Genomic DNA, 26,633 nt, shown 5'->3' on the forward strand with positions numbered 1-26,633 from the left:
TGTCCGCTGCTCCCGCGCGTCCCCGCCGGGCAGAGCCATGAATCTGGGGTAAGGAGGGACGGGAGGAAGGGACTCGCGGGGTCGGCAGCGAGGGCTGCTCCTGCCTGTCCGGGGAGGGTCGGCCTCGGCCCCTTACGGCCTAGGAACCTGCCCGGCCTTCCCCGGGCAGCGAGCCAGCGCCGCGGCTGCGAGGGGAATGGCGCGGCCCGCCAGCGCTAGGGCGCGTAGTGCCTCGGGGCCGAGGTGCTGGTGACGGGAGCGAACTGCGTGACAGCGCCGGCGGGTTGAGAGACCCTTCTGGGGGGGATCGGGAAGGGGCCCGGAAAGCCGGGGGGGGGGGGCGGGGGGGCGGGGGGGCGGGGCGCGGGTCAGATACTCAAAACGCCGCGTTCAAGCGGCGCGGGAGGACCGGCCGTGCCCCCCGTTAGGCTGAGCGGGGCGTACAGTTCTCGGGCCGCACTCCGCCGCGCCCGGGAATCCCCCAGCGCGCCCGCCAGGAGCCAGGGAGCGGCCGCAGCTGCCCGCGCCAGAACCCTGCGTCGTGCCCGGCCGCCTCGCGCCGATGCGGAGCGCCCTAGAGCGGAGCAGGGGCTGGGCTCGGCTGAGCCGCCGAGCGCGGTCGGAGCGTCGGGCGTTACGGCTTCGGGCGCGTCTGTGCTGCCATGTGAATTAGAAAGTTGCGTGCGAGCTTCAGGTGCGTTAGGGTTGGGTTTTTTTAATTTTTTAAAAATGAGAGGCAGCTTGGAGACAAGCGTTCTTTGGAGCAGTAATCATATTAGATCTTCTCAAATTAATGCATGGAAGAAAGAAAAGCGTTTGGGCACTTTGCAGTCACACTGCCAACTCTTTTTCTTTTTTTTTTTTAATCCTTATAATAATATTAGTACCACTTTAAAATGTGGACTGTTTATTAAAGACTGCTTTCAGAATACAGCCACTTTGTGGTCAGCACTGGCATTCGGGGAGACTTGCTTAGCATTTTTTGTAGCACATAGTTTATATTGTTGGATTATTAAATTCTTGAGGCGGGCATATTGCTATGTATAACAATATAGAATGGCACCTTCAGCTGAAAATTTGCTTTCTAACATGCAAATCCAGATTTTCGAGGATCAATAATAAAAATATACCTCTTCAAGACCTGTTGATTTCTTTATATTAAGTATTCATAAGTAAATTAAGTAATTTCTTTTCACAAACGTAGAAAGCATGGGGTATGAAAGACCCTCAGAACTAACAGTAAATACAGTGTTACATTGAAGTACAATGTCCATGTTATTAATGTGAAAATCTTACTATTATTAGATAACTTAATATTTCATATTCCTCCCCCTCTCATTTTGCAGTGATGGACTGAAGCTTGAAACTGAAGTGCTGGATGGAAAGCCTAGGCTAATCTTAGCTGCTTCTGGTATTTTTTTAATCATTTATCTGAAGTAATCTTTAAAGCTTCTTGAAGTTAAACCTAAGATCCAAGCAGCATGAAGCACAGCTTTATTGAAATATTTTTCAGATTAGGAAGAATATTTGTGCATTGTTATTTACAAGTCCTCTTACTCATCAGCTTGACGCTGAACAAGGTTGATAATGAACTGCTGAATAGTCTGTCCACTGGTGAACAGCTGGTGAATAGTCTTCACTGTACATTCATAAAAAATATATTGACTGGCATAATTTGGTAATTTCTGTAACTTTACAGCACCTTGCTTACCAAGGAAAAGGAGGCCAAATAACTCTCTACTTAATTTACAGAGAATTGCATCATTACAGTCACACTTCTGACTTAAAGCAGCTTTAGTATTTGGCAGTTTATTTAGGCCAGATCTCATTTCTACCATCTCAGATAGACCTTTCCAGTACATATGCATAATTAAGTGTTAATCCTATTTTTGTGGTTTGTCAGACATGTTTCTATACAAGCCCAAGACCCCTGTCCCTCAGTGTGCTACATAGCAGTCAGGATACAAAAATTATCTGTTTAATACCCTCTAAATTGTATTTCATTTTCTGCCTTTACCAGACAGCTGTCTAATGAGGTGTTACAGGGTACTGTGAGTCAGTAAGGAACACTCTAGTCTACTCGAAACAAAACCTCACGACACCTCTGAAACAGCAATGCTACAGCTTTCACTTTTTCCGGCCATAGTTACCATCCTTGGACAGATAGGGAGGACATTCCAGAGTGCTCTAAGATAACTTTGACTCTGAACTAGCCTTGAACAAGCAGTCTTCTCCAGGAAACAATATGTTCATACAGCTGATACAAATAGCACTTCTTTGAATTGAGTCAAAAATTGCATCAAATTGTATTACTGATGAATTTCAGTTTTCTGCACTGTCAAACACTGCTCACAGTCTTAGGAGCTAAAGTAGGATTATTCTGTAGTAGCTTAAGCTGCTACTTGAGAGAGTTGTTTCTTTTACACAAGAAAAAAACCCAAGAAAATAACCCATAAGCAGCATTTGGACTTCTACATTACATATCTCCCTACTGTGATGACAAAGACCCTAGTTACGTTTCTTTCTCCTTTCCACAGAGAGGTTTGGTTTGCATACCATATAGAATCACACTTTATTTAAATAGCCAGAAAGAAGTCAAAAAGTTACTTTTACCTACTCAGATGTATTTTACCTACTCAGTTGAATGCTTGGGAACCCGGTGATAAACATGGCCACAGAACACCTTTGCATTGAAACATTATGAGGATGGTTCAGGATTTAATGCCTGTCTCTGTAGGACAACAATTCAGCATACCCCCAAGTTTTAAAATGTTCATCTAGATTGAAAACCATTAGTAGTGTGGTTTGGCAGACATTAAGAGCAGTGAGTGCTCTCAAGTGTCTTTAATTGGTAATGCGAAAAAAGATGTAGGTACTACCAGTGCAAAATGTGCAACAACCACTGCCAGAGCAGTAATTGTGTAGTGTGGCTGAAGAAGCCTGTTTTCCAATAGATGTGTTACCCTAAAATACCATCCCTACTATTTTCTCCCCCTTTCCCATTAGCCATATGTGCAGCTTTTCTTGTGTTGAGTACCATATTCCCTCTATTAATCAATATTATAATATTCTTTATTAATAAATAGTATATTAAACATAGTCCTTAATGCTAGTTTTGAGACCACTACACCTCTATGCATCTTCTAGTATTTGGGTTAAAAGACCGAAGAGTATTTTGTGTCCTAGGCAAGGGGAACAATTACGGATGGCATGATTATGCAAGTATTGTTTCTTTAGGCTGTTGGCAATGGAGACAGATAACATCATGTAGTAAGATGGGACTGGATGCAGGGACTGTCCTGGAAGGATGTGACAGAAAGCAAACTGAAAAATCACAATAAACAAACAATTAAAAATAAGCCGTTACCACAGAGCCTTCTGAGAAACAGAATTAATAGCAGGGGGGGATCAGACTGGCACGATAATTTTGTAAGATCTGTATAAAACTGGACATAGTTACTGGAATAGATCTGATTTTTTTTCCGAACATATTTTTGCAGTGTGTACACTGAAATTAAAAAAAGTAAAATAACATAATTGGGGCAGATGTTGTGGGCAAAGTACTTTTTCCCTACCTTACGAAAATCAGATGAATGTTTACTAATTTCTCAAGATTGTTTTTTAGGAGGAAGTTGTTATTAAATACTTCTTTCATATTTGTTTCCCAAAAGACAAATCAAAGCCTGCAATGAAGGTAAGTGGAAAAATTACTTTTTTGTTAGAGCGTACAAATTAACTAATTAATTTGTTAACACAGAAACTTGAGAATACATTTGAACTGTCTAAATACTTGTAATCAATGATATTTATGAAATGTAAATATGTACTTACAGGTCCCTTCCAACTTGAGATATTCTATGATTTTATGATTTCTCAGGTTCATAGTGGCTGTTAAAAAGGATGAATTCAAAATTCTATGACTACTTTTACTTTGCCAAATGCTTCAGTGTACTTTGCCAAGAAGATATAGCAGCACAGGGAATCATCTAAATCAGAACGTTCAGAGACCTTAAAGGGATTCTGATAAAATAGGGATCAGAAGTGTGTTTAAGTTCCAATTTAGTCATATAGGTTGTCTGTCTGAGTAAACTGAAATGCAGTGGGTTGGGGAAGGAAAGCAAGCAGAAAAGGTCTCAATAGTTAGGAGATATTTACAAGTCTATGTGAAGGACCTTGAAGAGGGTAAAACTTTAGTAGAGAATCGAAAAATTGAGATTGACATGGTAGTGGCTGTGTGGTGAAAACGTGTAACTGTTTGAAGCCAGGCTTCAGAAGCACAGAGAAAAGCAGAATTGATGTTAAAATTTTTTTTAATGTTATGCTACATAAAGTTATTTTTCTTATGTATTTTTTAAATATGCGAGTTTAGGTGCTGTATTCTCTTCCAAGGTATTCCTGGTACTCATGAAACATATTTCGTTAGTTTATACGGAGTTAGTTTCTATTGATATAACAGAGAAGAAAAATTACATTTATTTTACTTGGTTTTGTTTGTTACCCATGCAATTTTATTTCAGTATTTAATATATGGTGAAATCTTATTGCTTTAACAGATGGGTAATAAAGCCAGAGCACCTAAACAGGCATTGAGAATAAGGCATACCGGTCATGTTCTGAGGTCAACACAAAATGCTTGTATTAAGCAGGAAAACTTACCAAAACCAAGGACTGAATCAAGCCTGTCAATGACAAAAGGTGAAAAACTGCAAGTCACTAAACACTCCTCACATGAAGCCACAACTAGAGATCACTCTTTGATTTTCCAAGGAGATAGCACAAACAGATATCCTGGGTCAGAGAATCCTATTGTTGTTAAAAAAAGTCAAAAACCTCAAAACCCACGTGTATCAGCTGAAGACCTAAGGAGTTTGGTATGTTTAACACAAGAACAGCTTCAACAGATTTTGATGGCTGTAAAAGAAGGAACTAGAAGCATCTCTGAGACTCATAATGAAAAGCAAGAGGAAATGGGTAAGATGCCAGTAGTTGAATAGGTTAATTTTATGGAAACAGAGCAAAATGTGAAAGTTTAACTTTGAATTCATAATTTAAGTCTGTTTGCAGGCTGCAGAGATACTACTCTTATGTTTAATGGTGTCAGACAAAATGCCGTTTGCTCTTATGGATGTGAAATTGCCTGTTACTGTTAAAAACCGAGTGTTTGATAATTTTAACAGTAAAAACTAAGGATTGCTTGATAGTATTCCAGTACTTCGAAGAGCAAAACAGCAAGCAGTTCTGTCAATATTTCATGCAAAAAAGGAACCATTTTACATTGGGGGAAAAAACATAGTAGGACTGCACTGTACTATTATGAGTTTGAAAAAAAAAAAACCCCAAACCCAGCACCCCAAAGAGATAGGCCCTTCTGGTTCTGTGCAGAGTTCAGGTCTTGCTGAAGAGCAGTAGTGCCATTTTCCTCTGGACCGAAGATGTACATATCTTTTTGCCTAACCGTAATATTACTGTTGAATAGTATTTTTTTTTCCAATTCTTCTACTCAGAAGTGTAAGAACTTTTGCTTATCTTCCTGTATTACATTTTTACTCCTGTTTGTGGGTCTATGGAGGTGGTCAACTCTTTGCCACCAAGAATAAGACACACTGCAATTAAGTAAAGTCCCAAACTGCGAGCTTTTAGCCAAGAATAAAAGTTTACTGTAAGTCTGGCATTCTGAAAATACCCTGTGAAATTGTAACTTGTGTGCCTTAACTGTACAAGTAGTGCTGAAAATAGTTTTGTCAAATAGTGGAAAATGTGCAAGTTTCTGCTATTCCCAAAGTGTTTACTCAATGCTGAAGAAAGTGTAGTGGTCATATATGTATGTTTATATTTTTTTTTGTATATTTGTATTCTACCACAGCTACTAATGAGGCATCAGAGGAAAACATTGTAACATTGCTCGAAAAAGCCTGTGAAGTTTCATCTGTTCCAGGTGAAGCTAACTCTGAGTCAAGCAGTAAACGAGAAGCATATCCGCAGCCAGGACAGAAAGTTAGGTACGTAGATCTGTGTTATTGTCTACAAAAATTGTACCTCCAATAAAGATTTGTATTGTAGTTCTTAATCACAGTAAGCATCTTTATAAATACTAATTAAAAGGTTACCTCTAAAGTTAACAGATTAGCTTTTTAAGTAGAATTCTTTTTTTCCCCTCCTTTTCTCTAGAAGGGATTCGTGGAAGCCTGCTGACATGTTCAGTACCTTGGGTGAAAGAGAAGGGGAGAAAGCCTTATTAGAATTTAGAAAGACCCAATGGAAGAAGGAATTAGGTACTTATGATATACGGAATATATTTTTGATCAATTTACTACACTCAGGATGCCAAGAAACTTTGTGTTCCTTATGCTGTTTTAAATTTACTTGTATCAGTACAGTTGCTACAAATTGGAAAGTACACAGTTTCATTGCTCTCTCCAAGACAGATTATGATTCTTGAATTTCAAATTTTTATGCAAAGATTATCTATAAATTCTTGCCAAAATGCTTCTTAACCAAATAAATATTATCACAAATAAATATATTCAGTTATGCTTCATATTTTAGGAGTTACACGCCACCAATTTTGTCACATTCTGCCAGTAGTTGATAGCCATTATCATTAACAAATTCATTTGTTTTTTAATGGAAAAAGTGTTGCCCTAATCTGCAAGCATAACTGAATCTATCAGATTGCAATTTGAACTTGAGACAGTTTGCAGTCCTGCCCCATCAGGAACTGAGAGGAATGTCTGTAGAAAAATGAAAATATTTAGCACAGTAGTAAATTCTCTCTGAGGAATTAAGGTTTTTATGATTCACATGCAGGAGTGTTGTGTTTTGTTTTCAACATGGGTGTAGACCATCTGGTTTCAGGGTTTGATTCTGCATTGTCAGTAGCTTCCATGTATAGCTCCATTGGTTTTAATAATGTTACATACAGTAGTCCAAGATTGGCATAATAAAATGGGAAGGATTTATATACTTGGTTATTTGTTAGTTTTCCCTCTTTCCATAGGGGAAACGCCTTCGGCATTCTGTAGTCTTCTCAGAGAGATTCCCCAAGTACCTCTACATCTCTGGGCAAAGACTCAGCCACTGTCCTCTTAAGAGCAAAGTCATGCTCAGACTGATGGTCTGGTCAAACAACAGTGAATTACTCTTGTAGTCCATTTTACAGTCAAAATTACAGGGTAGACACACATTGCAGCTTATTTTTATTTTTTAAAAACCCGCTACACGTCTGTATTAAGAACTCTTAACTAGAGTTTGTTTTTTGAAGATGAACAGGTAGCACTTAAGAAGAAACTGAAAGAAACTTTGGAGGGAGAGGTGGGTTATTTCTGGGCAAAACCTGGCAATAATAAAACCCATAAAGAGAAAGTGGAAACAGCTCACCCAGATAAGGTAAGACTATCAGTAAACACGAAAGAGCACACCATTTCCCCAGCACTGTTCCAGAATAGTTCAGCTTTTAATTCGTACAAGGTTTTCTTTTCTGTACAAGTCCAGTAGAACCCAGTCTCACTGGTCACTTTAAGCTCTTTCATGGCATGAATTGCTGCAACCCCCCGTTTCACACTTACCTATCACTCCAATTTGTCACTTCGCAAATTAAGATCTTTGTGGCATGGCCAACCCATTCCTGCCCTTCCATGTTGATCTCTAAAAGGTATAAATCTTTTCTAGTTCTGTTTAGAGGAATAGTCTGAAATGTAATTCCTGGTTATATGATCATTTACAGCGTTCATGAGCTCTCACATATATTTGATTGCTTACATATTTGATTGTTTACATAATACTGAGCATAGCAATTTGACTTTTAGTCCAACTTGCCTTTTAACAGTCAGCTGTCACTCTTAAAATGCTGTGTCAGATAAATACATTATACTCAGATGAGACTTCTTCTCCAGTGAAATTAACTGCTGTTAAACAAGTTAGGGTTGTACCTGCTATCAGTTATTACAGCAAAAGCAAATTGCCTTTTTTGTGGCGTATTCAGCATTCCTAGAAAAGTTACCTCTTTGACCCATAAGAATTTGTTTCAGTCTACACAGTTAAGAAATGCTGGATATGAAATGATTAGTTACAAATTTGGGCTGAAGTTTTAATGAATAGCGGCTTCTAGAAGTTTAATTTACTTGTTTGTTGTATGTTAAAGGATATTTAATACAAACAGAACAGGTAAGCTAAATAAATAATGTGGTCACTTTATTTGCAGACAGTGTTTCCAGCTGACTCAGTTCTTACCACTGAGGAAGACTGTGTCTGTACAACTGCTTTAACCACAGAGGCTAATAATGTTCCACTGAATGTTTCAAGTGCTCCAGCTGGACAGTCTTCTGATTTCAGTTCTGACTTACAGGCTGACAATTGCACAGCATTTGTTTTCAGGGTAAGATTTAAATTACCTGCAGGGGTTTTTTACTTATTTATTGACAACAGATGTGTATCTTCACTAGTTCTTTTAAACCAGAAGAATTCAGTAGACCTTTTTGCTCTATTTAAAGAATTGAGTCTGAATGAATGTTTATCAAAATACTGATGCTTTGAACACTGACCATTTTCAAGGCTGATGTGAAGAACAGTACTAGAGGTGTGAGATGAAGTGTTAATTCGCTTTTAAGTAGGCGTTAGAGAAGTGGAAACCTATCAGAAATAGAAAACTAAAAAAAATTGGCAGAAGTTTCGAGTAGTTTTTGTTATTGGTAGCAGGTACTGATTGAAGAGCGAGTTTTGTCAGATAGCCTTGAAAGTTCTCAGTGCCACTGGAGTTCGTTAATTAATACAGACATCCATTAAGAAGCTGAAATGAATGAAGATGGTATCTAGAATATACTCGAGACAGAGCTCTTCTAATTAGATCATGGTGCTGAATCTACCTGGAACACAGACTGAGCAGTGAACCATAGGAAGAAGGAAGGGATTTTTGTTTATGGCACATATAAGTACGTTTTTTTGGAGTGAGAAGCTGATAATTCAAGTTAGAGTAATATTCAAAGACGGGCTTATTTAGTATCTTACTAACAACTGAAGCATTTTTGTGGAGCAGTCTTGACACTTGCTACAGTTACAAACTTCATTTATTTGTGCAAGAACAGCCCAGTTATGCCTAGCAACTGAAAGCAAAGTTTTGTGCCATGTCTTTTGTTATGTGGCTAGACAAGGTACTGAATTTTTTGTGCAGCGAAGAGACTAGCATTCATCTTATTTCAGGAAGCTGTGCCACAGGAACGACCTTTTAGTGCTTTGAAGCATGAGCAACAGAAGAAGTGGCTTGAAGAGTTGGACAAACAGAAGGAAGAAGCTAAGCTACAAAAAATGGAAGAAAAACTTAATTTATCAAAGGTATCTGTGATTTAGAGGGAATAAGAGAAGTTTTTTCTCTACATTTTTGTTCTAAGAAATAAAAGATGAAATTGTAGAGCTAATGAAGTAGCGACAAAGATGTAATTACTTGCAGCATGTCCAGGTTTTCACCATAAGTCCATAGGGCGGTCTAACTGAACGTTCAGCCAGTAGCTTTTCCTGTATTTCAGTGGCAGAGGACTGACTACCATGTGTCTGGTGTGATGTGTTAGAGTGCTTGCTGCAGAGGTGAAGGCAGTGATACTACTATACTTTTTTTTCTTTCCCACCATTGTGCAAAAGCACTAGGGTTTGGAAGCTGTTGTCGAGATGCTGACTAGACACTTTGTAAAAGTAAATTTTCTGTAGACTACAGAAGGAGATGAGAAAAGAGAAAGTTATAGACAGCTACAGTGTGTCACAGTGGTGTTCAAATCCTGTTTTTAGGAATACTAATACACATATACTTTTATGAAACTTTTTTAAACACTTCTCCAAAAACTATTGAAGAAAATAGCCTTACGTTTTTTACCCTTTGGTTTTTTTAGGCTGTTGAGTGTAGGTCTCATGCTGGATCTGGAAGGAAGCAGTGGACAATAAAATTGATTTGCAGGTGGAATATGCAAAGAGATTTTTAATACTGTCACTGCTGGTCAGTTTGGTCAATATATCTTTTGCCCAGGAGGTTCTTTATATAGAAGCCGACTTCTTTGCTTTACATGTTACTATTTCTACTATTAGTAGTTTTAAGGTCTGTGGAACACTCTGCATTCTTTTACAGCTGGATACTGAGACAGTCTTCCAAAGAGTCTTGTCTTTTGAAGTGAAGAAACATGCAGTAAGATTGTACTATTGCTAGAATCCAGGTTTCCAAATCACCGTACACAGCTTTAACCCCAGGATTATGTCTTTTACCATGCATGAGATGTATTCATATCATGAGATGTTCTGTATTACTAGTGAACAAAAATCTTGGTTATCAAAACTTGATTGATATGAATATTCGTAGTCATAGGCTACAGTTTTTACTCTCAACTGAAGCACTGTCAGCAATCACACAGTTCCTAGGCAGAAATTCTTCGTTTTAATTCCACAGTTTGTAATACTAGAAGACAGCTTTCCTACCCACCCTCCAAAAAAACCCTCTTGTTGCCACAGTTAGTTATATGCCTACACACAACACAAGTCCTTTCATTTCCCGAGTTGTTGAAGGGATCAAATTTCCTTTGTAAATTGAGCTTCATAACTGCGGAGGGAACACAGGTATGAAAGGTTCCTTCATTAGCTGCCTTGTTCTTTACAGCAATCTCACTTCCAGCCAACTTTGCAAGGAAGTTAATATGCCCTTCAATCTCATTTTCTTCCACATCTTTTTTTTCAGGTCTTATGTTATACTCTCAACCCTTCTGCATATTGCACCACAGACTTGCATAAGAATAAAGTAGATTCTCCGACTACTCTGTTCTGCTTCTATATCACAGAGTACTCGAAGGGAACAAAACTCAGGGAACAGGAGGAAGAATAATTTGGATTCTTATTATTTGGGCTATGATTTTCTTGCTTCTTTTAAAATAGGTGTGAAACTTTTCTGACAGAAAGGAATTTTTGTTTAAGGAAAGGACTTCCAGAAAGTATGTTAGATGAGATTATGTTAGGATTTTTTTCCTGCAGCATGCAAGTTTTGAGGCATCCGTTCTCTGGTCCCTCCAGGGATACAGTTCTTTTAGTCAGAAGAGAAAACCTCTCAGTACCTATAGCAAAAACAAAGGCCCTTTAGGTAAAAATGTTTTGTTGGTGATATATTGGAATGTCCCAATTGCCAACATTGAGCCAAAAAGATAAGCCTGAGTGGTACAAAAGAGAGACTTAAACCCAGTATGTCACCTCTACAGAAGTTTTAGGTGCTTTGCTAGGATAGCAGTGGTGGCTGTTGTGGGTGGAAGAGATTTTGAAAGAAGGCTTATTTTATAATAGGCCTGTCTAGCTGAAAGTAGGAAGCTACAGGTTAGTATCTCCGCCCAAAGCACATTAATTCTCCTACCATCGGGAATTGAAATGGAGGGGGTAAATGCAGCATCATAGAATCATTTAGGTTGGAAAAGACCTTGAAGATCACCGCGTCCAACTGTTAACCCAGCATTGCCAAGTCCAGTAGGACAGTGTAAAAGATGCCACTTGTTCATGTTACTAGAGAGAGAATATGTACACAATGGGAGGAGAGCATGGCAGAGTGGACAGGGTACTGACCTCTCAAGCACTTCCCAGTACTGTTAGAAAAATGATGGAATGGAATAGTAACATAAATTGAAAAAGCAGTACCAAAAAGCTTGACTCCATGTTGATTTAATTTTTTATTTTTCACTTTCTAATTTTTGGGGTGTTTTTCTGAAAATATAGTGTATGTTTGATCTGACCAAGGGTATGGATCAGCAGTATAATTTCTGATCTGACTTGCATTTTAAGCAACAGGGATGCTTCTGTTTTCCCACTTAGGGAATTAACTAGTGTCTGTATTGTAGTTCCATTAACACAGCTTTTCAAATGTTCCTGTTGTACAGAATGTCTGCTGTCTGTTTTGCTAACCATACTTTATAGGCACAATGTGATTGAGTGCGTTTCCGTTTTTTTGTTGCTTCATATTTATTCAGGCTGAAGATCATGACAGATGGGCAATGCATTTTGATTCTTTAAAGAGCCACCTTAATGCTAATGCACAACAGCCCTTAAATGGAATGTACAAAAAGCAGCCTGAAAGTCTTTGCCTGTCACCTGACCCTAAGGAGCTGACTGCTTTTATTCACCCTTTTTCACCTGCAGCTTTAGGCAACCTCATGCCCTTAAAGGTGGGAAATGCAGAAAAAGCTGCTAAAAACAGTGCTTTGGAACACAGTCAGAAAGTCAGGTGAGTGAGCTTTGTAAGGATAATCATCTTCCCAGCCAGGACATTTCTGATACCTCCTCAGAGGGGAAAAAAAAAAAAAATTAAATCTGATCTTTGGATCTTTCTCATTTGGCTTTTGCTTTTTTCAGAAACACCTGCTGTTTCACATTTGAAAGACACAAGTACTTCCATTGTTCATTAAAATTTACTGCGAGTAACCTTACTTTGATCCTTAGTAAAATGAATTTCATAATTGTAAACTAATAGAATGGGATAACCTCAATCTGAAAATATTACGGAAATCTAACTGATTCTAGTTAAGAAAGGCTTTATGATTATTTTCTAATGATTAAAAACATTTACGTGTTTGTTCGTTGATAGTTTCCTCCGTTCAATGACAGCTCTCCTGGACCCTGCACAGATTGAAGAGAGAGACAGGCGGCGGCAGAAGCAGTTAGATCATCAGGTAGTCTTTTGTTCTTGAGGAGAAAGGATGAGAGGTAGTGTTGTCTCATGAATAAAGCATGAGATTTAATACCAGAATCCAGAGAGGCACTTGACGTTTTATTACATGTTTACAGTTAGTTAACAGTATTTCATGCAGTTAGACTCTATGGTTTTCTTTTAATATTTGTACAGAGTAGTCTTTAGAGCTCTAGTAGATTGTGTGTGCATTTTCTTCAGTCTCCACTGTCATCAGGGGCACTGATATTTACAGCTACCCAATCCATGAATCTTTAAATTTTTATTTACTTTACTGTCATTTACATCACTTCTGTGGCGCTGTAACTGACTGTGTATAGCACAGTGTAAAGAATTCTTAGTATAAATGTAATGAGCCTGTTCTGGCCAAGCTGTTACTCTGCTAGATCAAAACACTAGCTTACAGTGCATAAGGTAAAAATTAGACCACCATTTCTTTATGAGAAATAGAAAAGCATTTTTGAAAATATAAAAGCTACTTCTGTTTGTCTCTGAGTATTTCAAACTGCTTTATTGGGCTGGTGGTCCTTGTTGTCCCTCCCCAGCCCCCCGCCCCCAAAAAAGGCAGGCAGCTACCTCTCTTGTGAGAAAATAAAAGAAATAAAAGTGTTTGAAATAAATTGTCTTGATTTTTTCTTTTTATTCATTCAAATCCAATTATTATACACATATATGGAAGTATATAAATATAAATAAATAGTTTATAATACCTTAATGTTATCTTTCAATTTTTCTCCTTTTCTGATACTATTAGAAAGCAATAATGGCTCAGGTAGAAGAGAAACGAAAGAGGAAACAACTGGAGGAAGAGCAGAGAAAATGGGAAGAAGAAGAGGAAGAACAGCGCCTAGCACGAGAAAAAGAACAAATGCAGAAACAGTTTGAAGAAGATATGCTGAAACAAAAACAAAAGGAGGTGGGGTTTTGTATTTGCTTTAGTGCAGAGAGTCTGTAACGACACTGGGTTTTGAGGAAAACGGTTCTTGTTCTTCCCCTTCAAAATGGTCTCACCTCATCATTTTGAAAATGAAAACTATCTGAAATTTAGACATTTGAAACTAAAATGTGATTCCTCAATTAAGAGACTTCTACAAGTTTAAGGCAGGTTTCTTTTTTCAGACAAGGGCCTTTTCAGGAAGATAAATGGTAAGAACTGGCAAAAATGGAATTGCAGTTTTAAATAATGCAGAAGAGTGCAATTTTTAAATGCAAATTTTAAATTAAAAAAAAAGTGCTTCCACGTATGTGGTCCAGTTGGTGGTGGTGGTGGTAACTTCATGCTTTTAAGATGCTTCAGTACCATGAAGTTTATCTGAATGGATGTGCTTTCACTCTGGATTAAAGACTTATCAGAATATCTTCTGGAAAAGTAATTTTAAGTCATTCGTGTTCTAGAGCTTTCTCCTCTGTAACTATTGCTCAGCTTTACATACTCCTCTTATATAAAAGTTAAACCAAAAGTACATTTTGACCTTTGGTAAGTACAAATTTTGCATTTGTATACATTCTTACCTCTGTAGGAGGTTAAAAGCCTTTTCTGATGTATTATTCTTCCTTTTAGCACAGTAGCAGCTATTACTGTTTGCTTCATATTTGGAACAGGAGCAGAATTCCATGATGTCATAAGTAAACCCACACCCTTCTCTAAAACCGGCAGAAATCTGGATCCCTGATTACTCTGCATTTTCTGGGTGGAAATGTATAGCGTCTGCCTGTAGATGCTGGAACAAACTGGTCAAAAATGGGGAAAGTCATCTTCCTCTGTAATAGCTCAGCTCCTTCAAAGCACGTTATGCTGTCAGTTATTCTCTCTCCGCCTGCAGGCACAGTAGGAAGTGGGGATGAGATGCTAATAGCAGTTGGGAAGGGGGGTTTTTCTTGGCCCGGCACCTTGAACCTGCTGAGTCTGAAAACTGTGACCCTCATATTTAGGGATGTTCTGCCTTTGTTAGGGAGGCTTCTACTGTCTCTTTTCTGTGGAAGTAGGAGGAAGCTGGGAGGGGGTGTTAATTATTTTTATGTAGGCTTCTTCTATTTCATTAAACTACATGCTATAGGAAGTCATAGATGGCTGAAATCAGATGGCATTTAGGAAAAGATGAATTTATTAGAAAGAAGATAAATATCCAAATCACCTTGAGGGTCTAGATGCCCACTTTTTAATGCTAGGATTGAACATCTTTCATCAGCACAGCAGAGGTTCTGAATTTATAATCACAAAAGTTATATGTTACATACTGCATCTACTCAGGTAGTTTTGGTTTTGTTTTTAAAAAAAAAGCTTTACCCAAAATAAGAATAAATGTAAACCTTGAGGATTATATGGGGGTTAAATAATCCTTTAATTTTATTCTCAAAAGAAATGATCAGATATAGTATATTTACTTTTTTTAAAGGAACTCATGACTCTTAAAACAAATGAGCTCTATCAGACAATGCAGAAAGCTCAAGAATTGGCACAGAGATTAAAACAAGAACAGCGCATTCAAGACTTGGCTCAGAAGGGACATGACATTTCAAAACTTCAGAAGAATCTTGGTGGTGGCAAGTACAAGCCTTTCCATATTCAGTTTGCCTGTTCCGTTGGTGTTTGCATGCAAGCTGTTCTTGGTTTTTGGTTTAGTTTCTTCCCTGGGTCACAAATTGCTCCTTTGCTTCATGAAACAAATTTCATTTCAGCTTATTTACCTTCCAAACAAATATCAGACAGAGAATATTGTATTTTAGTAACCTTCAAATACTACATTACATAAAGGAAGAAATACAGAGATGTTATCAGGAATGCACAGGGAATGTTCAGACCTATATACTGTCGATTAGATTTCCAATGAAAAAGAGAGGGTGTTAGGATCTGAACCACAGCTTTCAGTCTTGCTTTGAGTTCTAAACCACAGTAGTCTGGTAACTTGATAGCGCGTTTTTAAATGGAACATACATTACTAAATTGAACAATTTTACACACTTCTTTTTAGGTGATACAGAATTTGAAAATTGTAATACTGGTATTTCCTATCAAAGTCATAATTTTTCTGATGACATTAAGAGTCACATTGGCCAGCAGACTTCTCCACGGAAGGACACTGCTGTACAGACAGGTATGCAGCCCTTAAATTTAATTACTCTATGTACCTCAAGAAAGATAGTAGAGCAGCATATTTGTGAACCTGAGCCACATCACTCATTCAGAATGGAACAAAACTAGAAAGAAATACTTGGACACACACAGGCATGTTGATATATTACAATATATCACTATTATTCTAAATAAATGATACTTCTATGGAGTTGTTACTTACCAGTTACAGATTCGAATCACGCAGTCTGAAATACAGTGTTGACTTACAGTCACGGTCACAAGCCATGTAGGGCTAAATTTGTTACGGCACTTAAACGTGTATTTGTTGTAGTCTTCAGTGTGAATGTTCACAGGGTTACGTGACGTGGTTTGGTATTGAGCAGGGCTGGGTTCTTAACGAGTCCTTGAAAATACTGGCAGAAACATTGTCAATAATTCTGAAATTAGAAAACTAGACTCATTGGGAATGAGAGCTTACACAGGAAAGTCTTTATCTTCATTTCGTATCGCACTGTTAAAAAAACCCAGCTCAAACTTAGTTTGCATTTATGAATGTTGTAGAAGAGGTGTGAATGAGCAGATTCAGTGGAAATTCACAGTCAGTTCATGCCTTGGATTTAGAAATTTATTAGCTTATCACTTACGGAGTGGAAGCTTTATTTTATTTCTATTTGCTTAAGCAACAATTCATATTTTTGGTTTTGACAGTGCTGGTAGAAATTTTACTGTGAATTTGGAGACTTTACAACTTAAATAATGTTTTTATGTATGCCCCTTAGTAAAGAAAGAAGCTGGATTATTAGTAATTTAAAAATTGAACAAAGTATTTCCATTGGAAGACAAGGATAAGGAAAGTAAGTAATTCCCAGTAGTTGCTGAAAAACTAAACAGAAGCTGTATTTTGCTCTTTACCTTCAGGTACCATGACAGAAGACGAGTTGCACTTTTTAAAATAATGTAGTTTCACTTTACATAAATTTTTCCTTTACAGTGACTTGATTTCGTTCTCCAACCTCCCTGCCCTGCCCCCACCCCTTACTGAGTTTGCTTCTAGTGGTCCTACCTGTCTTCCACATCAAAAAGAATAAAAACTATAAAAATGTAACAGCTAATTTTTGTATAAAATCAGTAATGGCAGATTGATATGCATACAAAAGTCAAACGAAATTTGAATAGCTTAGACTTCAAGTTAAAATACAGTTTTGGTTTTTTTTAGATTACTTTAATACTTCAGCATACAATGAGTCAGCTGAGGAACGAACTGTGTGTTGCGGATCACCTGATATTTCCATAGAATATAAAGAAACCTCTAACAGCAAAAAATACCAGAAGGAAATGCAGTATATAGAGAAAAATAAAATTTCAGGAAAAGAGACTGGTGGCATTTACAGTGATCTATATGAACAATATGCAAGAAGAGAAAGACAAATTAAACCTTCAGAAAAATACAACAAAAGACCTGACTGGAACATAAACAAGCCTGGGAAAAGATACATTCCAGCATCACAAAGATATCCTAAGCAGCTACAAAAACAAAGAGAAGAAAACAAAGTAAGACGACAGCTGGAGCTGCTTCAGTTGGCAGAAAGAAATACCCCTGGAAATCTCTGCCCAAAAAAGAGTGGTTATTCAGACAGGTCTCCTTCACCTCACGAAGAAATAAATGTGAAAAATAAGGGACATAGAGTCAGAAAGGTAACAATTTAGTCTTTAACAACCAGCATGTGTATTTTTAAGGCTCTTGTTCCACATGGTTTTGCCTGGATGGGAACTCAGTTACATAACTCAAGCATTGACAATTGTCCTATTATTATCCCTTGTGTAGGGAATGGTGCTGCAGCTTCATTGGTTCGTTCATCATGGTCAGAAGAATACATTCAGTTTTTGTGATTTAGCTTTTACTGTTGTTTCAGGCTTCCAATGTGTTGATTCTTTAAGTTACTCATTATCATTGATTCATTACGTAAACAGGGGGCTTGACTGAAAGCAGTGTGCGGGATGGAATGACATCACTGCCTTGCTCTTTTTTGTCCAGTCAGTATGTTGTGTGATGGTTGAGGTACAGGAGTACCTGTTCAAGAAAACAATTTCTAGTTCTGCAAAGAACTTGGATTACTGAGGAGGTGCTCTGTTGTCACGGAAATGCATCCTTCTCAGTGGAGTCATTTCTTCTCCATTTGCAGAAAGCGTGTATCGGTGTAGCTTGTGCCTGAGGAAAAAAACAATTTTCATTTAAAGAAAATACCATCGAATATATTCATGCCTTCTCTGTCTTGCATGCTTGCTCGCTGTCTGTAGGTATGTGCATGCGTAAACACCTCACTTTCTCACACCTTCCAAAAGAAAAAATCTGGTGTAGAAAAGGCGGCCACGTCAATTCTGTTTAGCCATTTGTTTACGGTGGCTGCATACACATATTTTAGAAGCTGTGGGTGTTAAAAAAACCCCTGAGTTCGTTGGTTTATTGGAGGTTAACAGTAAATCTAAGTTTTGTGCTTACAATGCTGAAAGGTAAATGTTCAAGAATTTTGTATCTGAAATGGGGCAATGAAGCAGATTTTTAAGGTAAGTAAGCATTGTCTGATACGGTGGGATGTGTTAATATTTTTCATTTAATTAGAAAACTTCTACTGACAGTATCTAGAAACACGACCTTTCCTTTAATAATGATTGTCTTGGGCTGAACCTTTCAGGTTTATAAATGCAGCTTTCCAAGGGCATTGGAAAATATATATAGTATTTTTAATAGTGCTTAGAGCTGCCAAAGACATAGAAGATTGGAGCAAATCCTCCTGTAATGTGTTTGATTTAGTTCATAGACACTACGAGTCTCTTTGGTGCAAGTCTTTGATAAATACGTTTCCCTTGAACCCAGGTCAGACAGTCCTTTTGGGATGCAGAACAAACTTGTCTTGAAAAATGAAAGCTTTTAATATCAAAAACACGGAGCTTTTTATTTTACTTTTGACTTTCTTGGTTTTCTCCTAGGAAGAACAATTGCATAAGGACCATTTGAATGAAGAAAGGTACGTCAATACTGTGCATTAATGAAATGTATAAATACAGTAATAGTGAAATATACGTGCTTTTCTTTCCTGATTTTTAATTTGTTTCAGAAGAATCTAGGTGCATCTAGTTGTCTGTTAAAAATACACAAGACCAGACAAACTGCAGGTATAAAAGCAGAGTAAATGAGCAAAAGTCCAGTCCTGTGAGGATTCTTTTTGTCATACTATTTGAGAAAATTAATCATATTACTGAGGTGTTTTTTTAACTGAAATTGTTTCACACAGATCCGAGTCACCACCTGTTCCAGCAGTTAAGAACAAATTACAACAAGTACAACAAAACCAGATACCTGCTTCTAATTTCCTGGTGTATAACAACAATAGTAGAAGAGAGAAAAGTATCAAGACAGATACACAGCAGAGGAGCTCCCCTGCTCCTGTTACGGAAGCTGGAAGTCCTCCCTCTTCACCATTTATTCCGTATGTTCGAACAAATGAAGTATATTATCTTGATCCAGATGCACCAGTGACTAGACCTTCAACACATGACCCACAGTATCGACAGTTTAATGGTACTGAAATGTATTGTGAACTGATTCATGTAGAAGAGAAGAAATGTTACAGTGATTTAGTTTTAAGTGCTACAATTTATTTGATTTGCTATTTGTTTTTACTGAATTTTGCAGTAACCCATGTCTGTCACAGCACTGGACAGAAAGCCTGTACAACTAAATGATACTCTGTATTAAAAAAACCAAACCAACAAACCCACAGAAAAAGTTAAAATCAAAAAACCCAACAAAATCTCTTATTCCTTTATCTGTCTTTTTTGTCCGTTTACCTTTAATGAAGTATGACTGCACTTCTCTGGTCTTGCTATATATAGATGAGTGTTGTTTGACTTAAAAATCGTGATCGTAACCTGATAGCAACCAAAACCTGATTTTCACAAGCTGTGAAAATCTACTGCTTCATCCATAAAGAGAATTGTTAACTGATTTGATATATATTTACTTTTAGATTCTTACCAAACACCACGACAGATATTTAGCTCTGATCACGTTAGAGATCCTCTTCTAAATCCTGATGTAGTTAAAATCAGAGAGAGACAACAAGCAATTCTCAAGGGATTGTCAGAATTACGCCAGGTGAGCAAAAAGATACGGGATGAACGTGTGTGTGTGTGTGTGTGTGTATACACTAAAGTCAAAACGAACAGTGCAAACTATTACATAGTTAACAATCATTAGTTGTTAATTCACGATCCACGTTGCAGTAGATTAAAGCAGCACAAAAGATTGTTGCTGGTAACTGTGAAGTTAGTATTTTCCTGATTGGAGTCAGAATGCTCATTATTAAAACAGGAGGGAATTCGATACTCCACCTGTTGTCAGGAAGGTGTGGCCCACAGCAGATTGAAACCTTGGGTCTAGACAGTCACACGAACAGTTCCATTTTATGCTTCCAAATGGCCTGACGGGACTGCAAGACAAAAACCCCCATTTATGGTTAGGTTTGCATTGCATTCTTGAAGACCACTAAAGATATACACGTATCAGTATCTTCCCTTGGGTTTGGATGGCTCCACACTAGAAGTACTAAACTGCTAGCAGCACTATTTATTTTTCTTTGCCTTAAGGGAGAAAAATTTCATAAATTATCAACATAAAGGCAAGAAAATCTGACAGACCTAGTACAACAAAACTACCAGTAAATGCAATTAATTACCTCCTGGGCTTTAGAAAGACAGACGTTTTGCCACGCGTACGCTGTGCTTCAGTAGTAGGTGAATTCCTTGTGTACAGGAAGGGTCATGGTGCTCCCCAAGTTACTAAGAAAAGTTGTGACCCAGGAACACCGAAAGGGTGCCAGTTTCTAAAGGCTTACAAATGAGTTTGGCTGGAGCTGGTCTTCCCCAATACTCATTAACATTTTTGTTAAATATCTGCAGCTGTGCAGTATTTTGTAGTCAGGCTTCATTTGTCGGTAGTGTTTTGGTTAAAAGTGAAGCCAGCTTCAAAGCACAGTTTGACCCTTGTGCTTGCTGAGGTGAACGAGCACCGTGGGTATTTAGAGAGGTTCAAGGTGATAATATCCATCCATGTTGGCAAACTGAAGAGCCAGGTGCTCAGCAGTGGTTTTGATGCCTAGTATATATTCAGGTCTTCACAGTGGCTAAAAGCTAATGTTAGTCTTTGGAGGGACCTTGGTTCTGGAAGAGCGTTAACTTAAAACACATAGTGTTCTTTTTTAAGTATCCTGCCAGCTGCAGAATGCATTTAGGACGTTGGCTGTTGCACTGAGGTCTATCTCGTATACCCAAGTATTGTTATCTCCTGCAGGTGACACCTCTTTTGCATTAGTTCACTGAGAAAGGAAGAGTAATGCAGTGTTTTGTATGAAATACAATTTAGACAACAAGCAGGGTTTACTTTTCTATTTCAGAAGCTAATCTAGTCTAGTTTTTTTCAAATGTATCTATACATGCCTATATATACTGGATCGGTCATTTCAGCATACATATATTCACAAGGTATTTGGCCATTCTTTAGGCTTCTTTTGCCTGGGGGAATTCACAGCATATTTGACCCGTCTTTAGACACTTCGATGTACACCCCCGGCTTAATGACAGGTGAATATAGTCGGGCTGGTTCGGTAACAGGCTGGCCCGGCAGACCCATGGAAGGCAGCAGGGGAGAGGGGGGCAGATGAGAGCCTTCGTCTGCCAGAGGGAGGGTGACACTGTCATTGCATTTGTTACAGGACAGCAAGTCTCTTCCTGTACCTCAGGTGACAGCAGTAATAGGAACTGTCACAGATTTCCTTCCCCCCCCCCCCCCGAGATTGAAGGGGTCAGGGGAGTAAGCCCAAGTTAATTCATCCAGCAGAGTGAGTTATTTGTGAAAAAGAAGGGCCAAAGTTTAAGAAAAAGGACAAACCCCAGCTACAGTCAGTACATACCACAGCATCTTGTTTTTTGGGGGTTTTTTTGTTGGTTTTTTTTTTTTTTTTTTTACTAAGGCAATAGAACCACTTGCCAGCAGGTTGTAACCCACAGGGGCCAGGTGCTCCTGCAAGCCACCAGCAGGCTGTGCAAGGCTGTGCAAAAAGACAGACCTCACCACTTGTCCCTGTGTAGGCATCTCGCACTACTTCTCTCTAGGGCCTTTTTATTATCTTTGCCAAGGAGATGACAGACTTTGTTCCAGTTTTCAGTGTTACTTACTTGTTCCTCAGCTCTGGGTTGCTTTAGGGCAATTTACTGCATTGCTTTATTTTGTAACATGCTACTAAATGCAAAAAACCACTCTATAATAAAAGCAATTATTGAGGAAAAGGGACTGACCAAGTCCCCTGACCCATTAATAGAAATAGCAGATACAGTTGATTAGGTAAAAAAGCAATTCAGCAAGTGATTGACAGTGGGCGCTGCTGCTTTCGGAAGGATGCGGAGTGGAGTCCACCAGGCCGCTTTGCTCAGTGAAGCCAGTTCCGCAGGACGTCTCTGCCCCTCTGGGCCCCCAGCAACACCTACAGTGTCTAAACTGCTGTGGTACCTGCTGCCTTGCGCAAGGTCTGTCCTGCGCTGTGCCAGCAGTGGAAAAAGGGCTTGTAACAGGCAAAATACCAACAAACTTCCTTGGTACCCAATTACTGCTGGCAGGTCTAAGATGGATAGAGACCAAGGGGGCAGCTGTATCGATAGATATGATCCTATTGATTACGGTAAAAATGTTTTAAGTTTATGGAAGTACCTGACGTAGCTGTATCGTGTAGTACTTAGCACCTAGACAAGGCTACACTTCCCGGAGGTTTTTTATTACAGGATTTTCCATTGTCTAGTACTTCTGAGAGCCGTTAACAAAGTGGGAACATTTTAGCTTTTGAGAGTTAAACATGCATGTCCTGAACTGCCTGACACTGCTCTGGTTCAAGGGGTACCTTAGAGCGTAGTTTGCCTTAAGACTAACAGCTGGTACCTGTCCAGGTTTTGGGTTCAGCATCACGTAAGGCTCTGCTGGAGTGGTGCAGGTGTAGCAACACTGCACACAGCAAGTTAGATTTAATATGGTGGACGAGTCCGTCTTCCTCTGCGCAGTTCCCCCCCCGCCCCCCGCGAAACTGGACTGGCTCCCACTTCAGACCCACCGCAGGCTTCTGCAGAAGGCAGGAAATGCCGAGTTCCTTCTCTACTGAGCGCGTTACATTGTGCTGCCTTTTTTTTTTTTAAGTCGTGTACGTAAAAGGCACCAAGCCTTAATAAGTAAATTGTTTTAAAATGTGAACCAGTGACACGTGGCTCGTGCAGGCTGCATGCGGAAGGCAGAACGTTCACATTTATATCCCGTTCATTTCAGGGCCTCCTGCAGAAGCAGAAGGAGTTGGAGACTGCTCTCATTCCCGCTGCAGCTCACGAAGAGAACTTTATTTTGCCATTTTGAGAGGTACATATAAATGTTGTGAATTCTTAAAATGTAAATGCACAGCACTTTGTTTGCCACTGTAATTAATTATGAACCATCTCTCTTTTTTAATGACAGATTTAAATTATGTGAATTTTGATAGATTACAGGGTCATGTTGGTTTTCATACTGAAGATACATTAAACTAATGACAGTGTGTTTAGAATGGTCTTCACACTGCCTGAAGGCATACATCCATTTAATATAAACCACCCAAACACAGTACAAAAATGTTCCAGGGGTTTTGTAGAACTCAGTGTATGTATTTTGATAAATAAAAAGATTTAAGATGAACGGCTTGGGTAGTCTGTGTTGGTATTTTTAACAACGTGAAAGAAACTGCTTGTACTTAACTATTCAGACTGGGCATGGACAATGTACATTAGCTCACACCCAGATTTTAAGACTACAGAAGTGCTGACTAGAACACACCCCCCCATTAAAAACAGGATGGCAGCACGTGACATCATAGTGGGGCTGGGCCCAAGGCAGCAGAACGCAGCTGAAGGAAGCCTGCTTATAAACAAGGTGTGAAAGGATCAGCGTTCAGCGCTTCCAGGCAGAGTGAAATGTTTACTTCAGGTTAATTGGGTTGTAGCCTTCGAAAAGACAGGAGCAGCTGCGGGACAACTCTCTCTTTTCCAGCTCCCTGCAGGTGGTCCCAGACCTGAACTCACGTTGGTTGTGCCACGTTGGGGTGATCACCACCACAGAACCTCCCACCTGCGCCCCCTCCCAGCAGCAGCTGTTCTCAGCAGCAGCAAAGGGAACGAAGGCGCCTCTTCCCCTTGTGTGGAGCAGGCGGGAGTCTGCACGTGATGCCCTAGGGGGTGGAACAGTTCTTCACAAAATCCATTAAGGTTTATTGATACAAGGGAGTTCTTTTTTTGAAAAAAAGATTATTTATTTGCCAGGATAACAACTGCTACACTAGTCTAGTACTGGCTTGTTCTTAATTTAAACACATCAGTTGAACAACTGTTAACAGAAGGAAAGACATTCAACTTTAGGGAAGAGTCGATGGGTTTTGTTTGTTTGTTTTTTAAAAGTCACCCTTTTTTAATCAATAATACTTGTCCCAACTAATTTTGGGAGTTTAGAGTCATGTGTTTTCAAACACTGTCATTCGGTACCAAAGTGCACGTCCCATGTAAGCGCACTAACACCCAATCACAAACAGTAATTGTCCAAACATGACTCTGGCCAACTTGAAGACATGAGCAGCAACTGTCTGAGCCCCGAGGACCAGAACCCGCAAATCCCGCAGTGCCACAACCACAGCGAGGGCAGGCGAGAGCCTCCACGGCTCTTCACCAGCAGCTGCCATTTCCAGAAGCCCGAGTCAGGAGGTGATGCTCAAAATGAGCCAACTGAGAGAAGCACTAGGAAAAATAAAATTTTAACTCAGCAACTGTGAAATTAAAAAGGACAAGATTGCGAGATAAAACTCTGCACTTAGGACCATGCTAATTTAAAAAAAAAAAAAAAACCAACAAAGAAAGGAATCATTGTGGTAAAGTGGGAGAGGACTGAAGTTTTTCAAATGCAAATTGAACTACCAGTCATTGAACCCAGGCTTGTCCTTCTCCCATTAGGGCAATTACAACGGCAGGGTAAAAGCTGTAAGCTGGCGCTGATGGTGCAGCAATGAGCAGGGAGTATCAGAATTAGATGCACAGATAATTGCTGCTCAGGAAACAGCTTGGGTGTGTTTCCCACATACTTTGAAAACAATATAAAAACCACAGACAATGCCAGGTGTTAGCAAGTCCCTTGTGCATTAAGAGTTTATTTTATTTCTGTAATGGAACTGCACCATTGGTTACTCTGAGGTATTTAGCCAAAATCCAGTATATAGTCATGAAAATAAACTACACTGCCTTATAGCTATGTAAAAACATTTGTACAAAATTTGTGTCAAATGTCAAATAAATACGTAAGTTTTTATATTTATGTAAAGAAAAGTGATTTGGATACTCTTACAGTTAAAAAAAACCTCGCCATTTCACATATTTTAGGCAAACATTCAGTTTTACATTAAAACAGACCTCACACTGAAGCCCAGGTACAGGTCAAATACAAATGTAGAAACGTAAAAGTGCCAACAAACAAGATAATTCAAGTACAGTAAATGTTAAAAAATATATATTTATTTCAATTTTCAGATGCTTCCAACAGGTACAGGCCCATCAGGATTTAAATAAGACCAGAAAACAGTTGAGATAAAGGACAAGAAACATTTTGTTCCAGAATAAAATAGAAATTGTTAATCCACCATTGTGAACCAGGGAAGTCCACAGCAACTTATAAAAAGAGACTTAGGAGTTTATTTCTGGTTTGAATAGGGCCTGGAAGAATCACAAGTTACATCCCAGCCACCAGGCGACGATGACTTTTCTGTATCCACACTCTGACCGTAAGCGGACAGAAAATAATTGCCCCCTTCTTGGTTTTGACTGGCAGAAGACATGGGGTACGTGGTTCCTAGGAAAGTCTGATGAGTGAGTACACTGAAGTGACTGAACTGATGGGACATGTTTAATGGCCTGCTATAAGCCTGGAAGTTACTGAAAGGAGCTTGTTCAACTGAATTGTGGTTTTCACCTTCAGCAGAGCACGTTGTAGAAACTGGAGTAATTTGTTGTACCTCTTCCAAGTCAATTTTAGAAGTCTTTTCCAGCAAGCCAATTTGTGCTTCAGGAGGCGACCCTGTAACTGATAGGCAGCTTTCTTTTGCATCTACGCCATGCGAGCCCTTGGCCTCTGGCTGCAAAGCTTCCAACTGAGCATCGTACTTGGCGGCATCATTGCAGATTTCTATTTGTGATGTTTCATCCCCTGAGTCCAGAGACATGTCCTCCTCATCCTTTTCATCATTTTCTACAAGAACTACATTAAAAAGAAGAGAAAGTCCTATTCTATTGAAACACAAACTTTTGTTAGAAAAGCTATACGCTACTCACAGAGTGTTATGCTTCAAGTCTGGAAGTCCAATATCACTTAAGTCTTGGTCTTCTGCCACTCTCGTTCACTTACTCAACATACACTTAACCCCCTGTGTGAGTGTCCAGTTATTCCGATGCTAAAAGCTTCAGCACATGGTGTGTTCATGCTTAGTGTTGGGAAATCCCAACTCCCAGCTCCAAAGGGGTTAATGTCAAAACAGCATCTAAAGTTACACAGTAGGTGAGTATTTGATCAGACAATTACAGGAGTACAATCACTGACATCTCAGTCCTTTCCTTATGGTTTCTAAGAGCTAGCATTAAGCTTATCCTCGTCTGAAAAGAGACGGTTGCACCACACTGACATATGGCTACTTTCTCGACTACCCTGTTAGCCTGTAATTCTCTATTTGAGATGACCTCCTTCAGTGCTCCATCCCCACTGCTCGG

General features: G+C 39.1%; 2 protein-coding genes across 7 annotated transcripts in view; one reads left to right on the forward strand and one right to left on the reverse strand.

Annotated features, from left to right (window-relative positions):
• Positions 1-25,616, forward strand: CCDC66 (coiled-coil domain containing 66). Of its 6 annotated transcripts, none has more exons than XM_086469893.1 (20): positions 1-48; positions 1,347-1,411; positions 3,672-3,694; positions 4,554-4,971; positions 5,864-5,999; positions 6,169-6,272; positions 7,262-7,386; positions 8,201-8,374; positions 9,196-9,327; positions 11,976-12,229; positions 12,590-12,674; positions 13,446-13,607; positions 15,088-15,235; positions 15,664-15,786; positions 16,984-17,462; positions 18,756-18,793; positions 19,061-19,347; positions 19,796-19,923; positions 23,134-23,220; positions 25,584-25,616. In XM_086469893.1, exons 1-19 carry the CDS (start codon positions 38-40, stop codon positions 23,215-23,217), a joined length of 2,976 nt encoding a protein of 991 aa, XP_086326019.1. In that variant the 5' UTR covers positions 1-37; the 3' UTR covers positions 23,218-23,220; positions 25,584-25,616. The 6 variants fall into 6 exon arrangements, 5 of the variants coding, with proteins under 5 accessions (XP_086326019.1, XP_086326018.1, XP_086326020.1 ...); XM_086469892.1 differs by lacking the exon at positions 25,584-25,616 and adding an exon at positions 23,884-23,946; XM_086469894.1 differs by lacking the exon at positions 25,584-25,616 and adding an exon at positions 23,317-23,532.
• Positions 25,000-26,633, reverse strand: part of TASOR (transcription activation suppressor) — a 33,219-nt gene continuing 31,585 nt past the window's right edge. The window contains exon 23 of the mRNA XM_086469890.1: positions 25,000-26,127. Within this exon, the coding sequence (XP_086326016.1) occupies positions 25,565-26,127 (563 nt within the window). The 3' untranslated portion in view covers positions 25,000-25,564. The remainder of the gene's footprint in view (positions 26,128-26,633) is intronic.

This window comes from Leptosomus discolor, chromosome 9 (genome assembly GCF_034619465.1).
Source record: "Leptosomus discolor isolate bLepDis1 chromosome 9, bLepDis1.hap2, whole genome shotgun sequence".
Classification (NCBI taxonomy): Eukaryota; Metazoa; Chordata; class Aves; order Leptosomiformes; family Leptosomidae; genus Leptosomus; species Leptosomus discolor.

Bases quoted from the DNA above. Each gene is read 5' to 3' on its own strand.
- CCDC66 (XM_086469893.1), top strand. The intron at 12,230-12,589 runs GTGAGTGAGCTT...GTTCGTTGATAG, and splicing joins GAACACAGTCAGAAAGTCAG to TTTCCTCCGTTCAATGACAG. The intron at 19,924-23,133 runs GTGAGCAAAAAG...CGTTCATTTCAG, and splicing joins GATTGTCAGAATTACGCCAG to GGCCTCCTGCAGAAGCAGAA.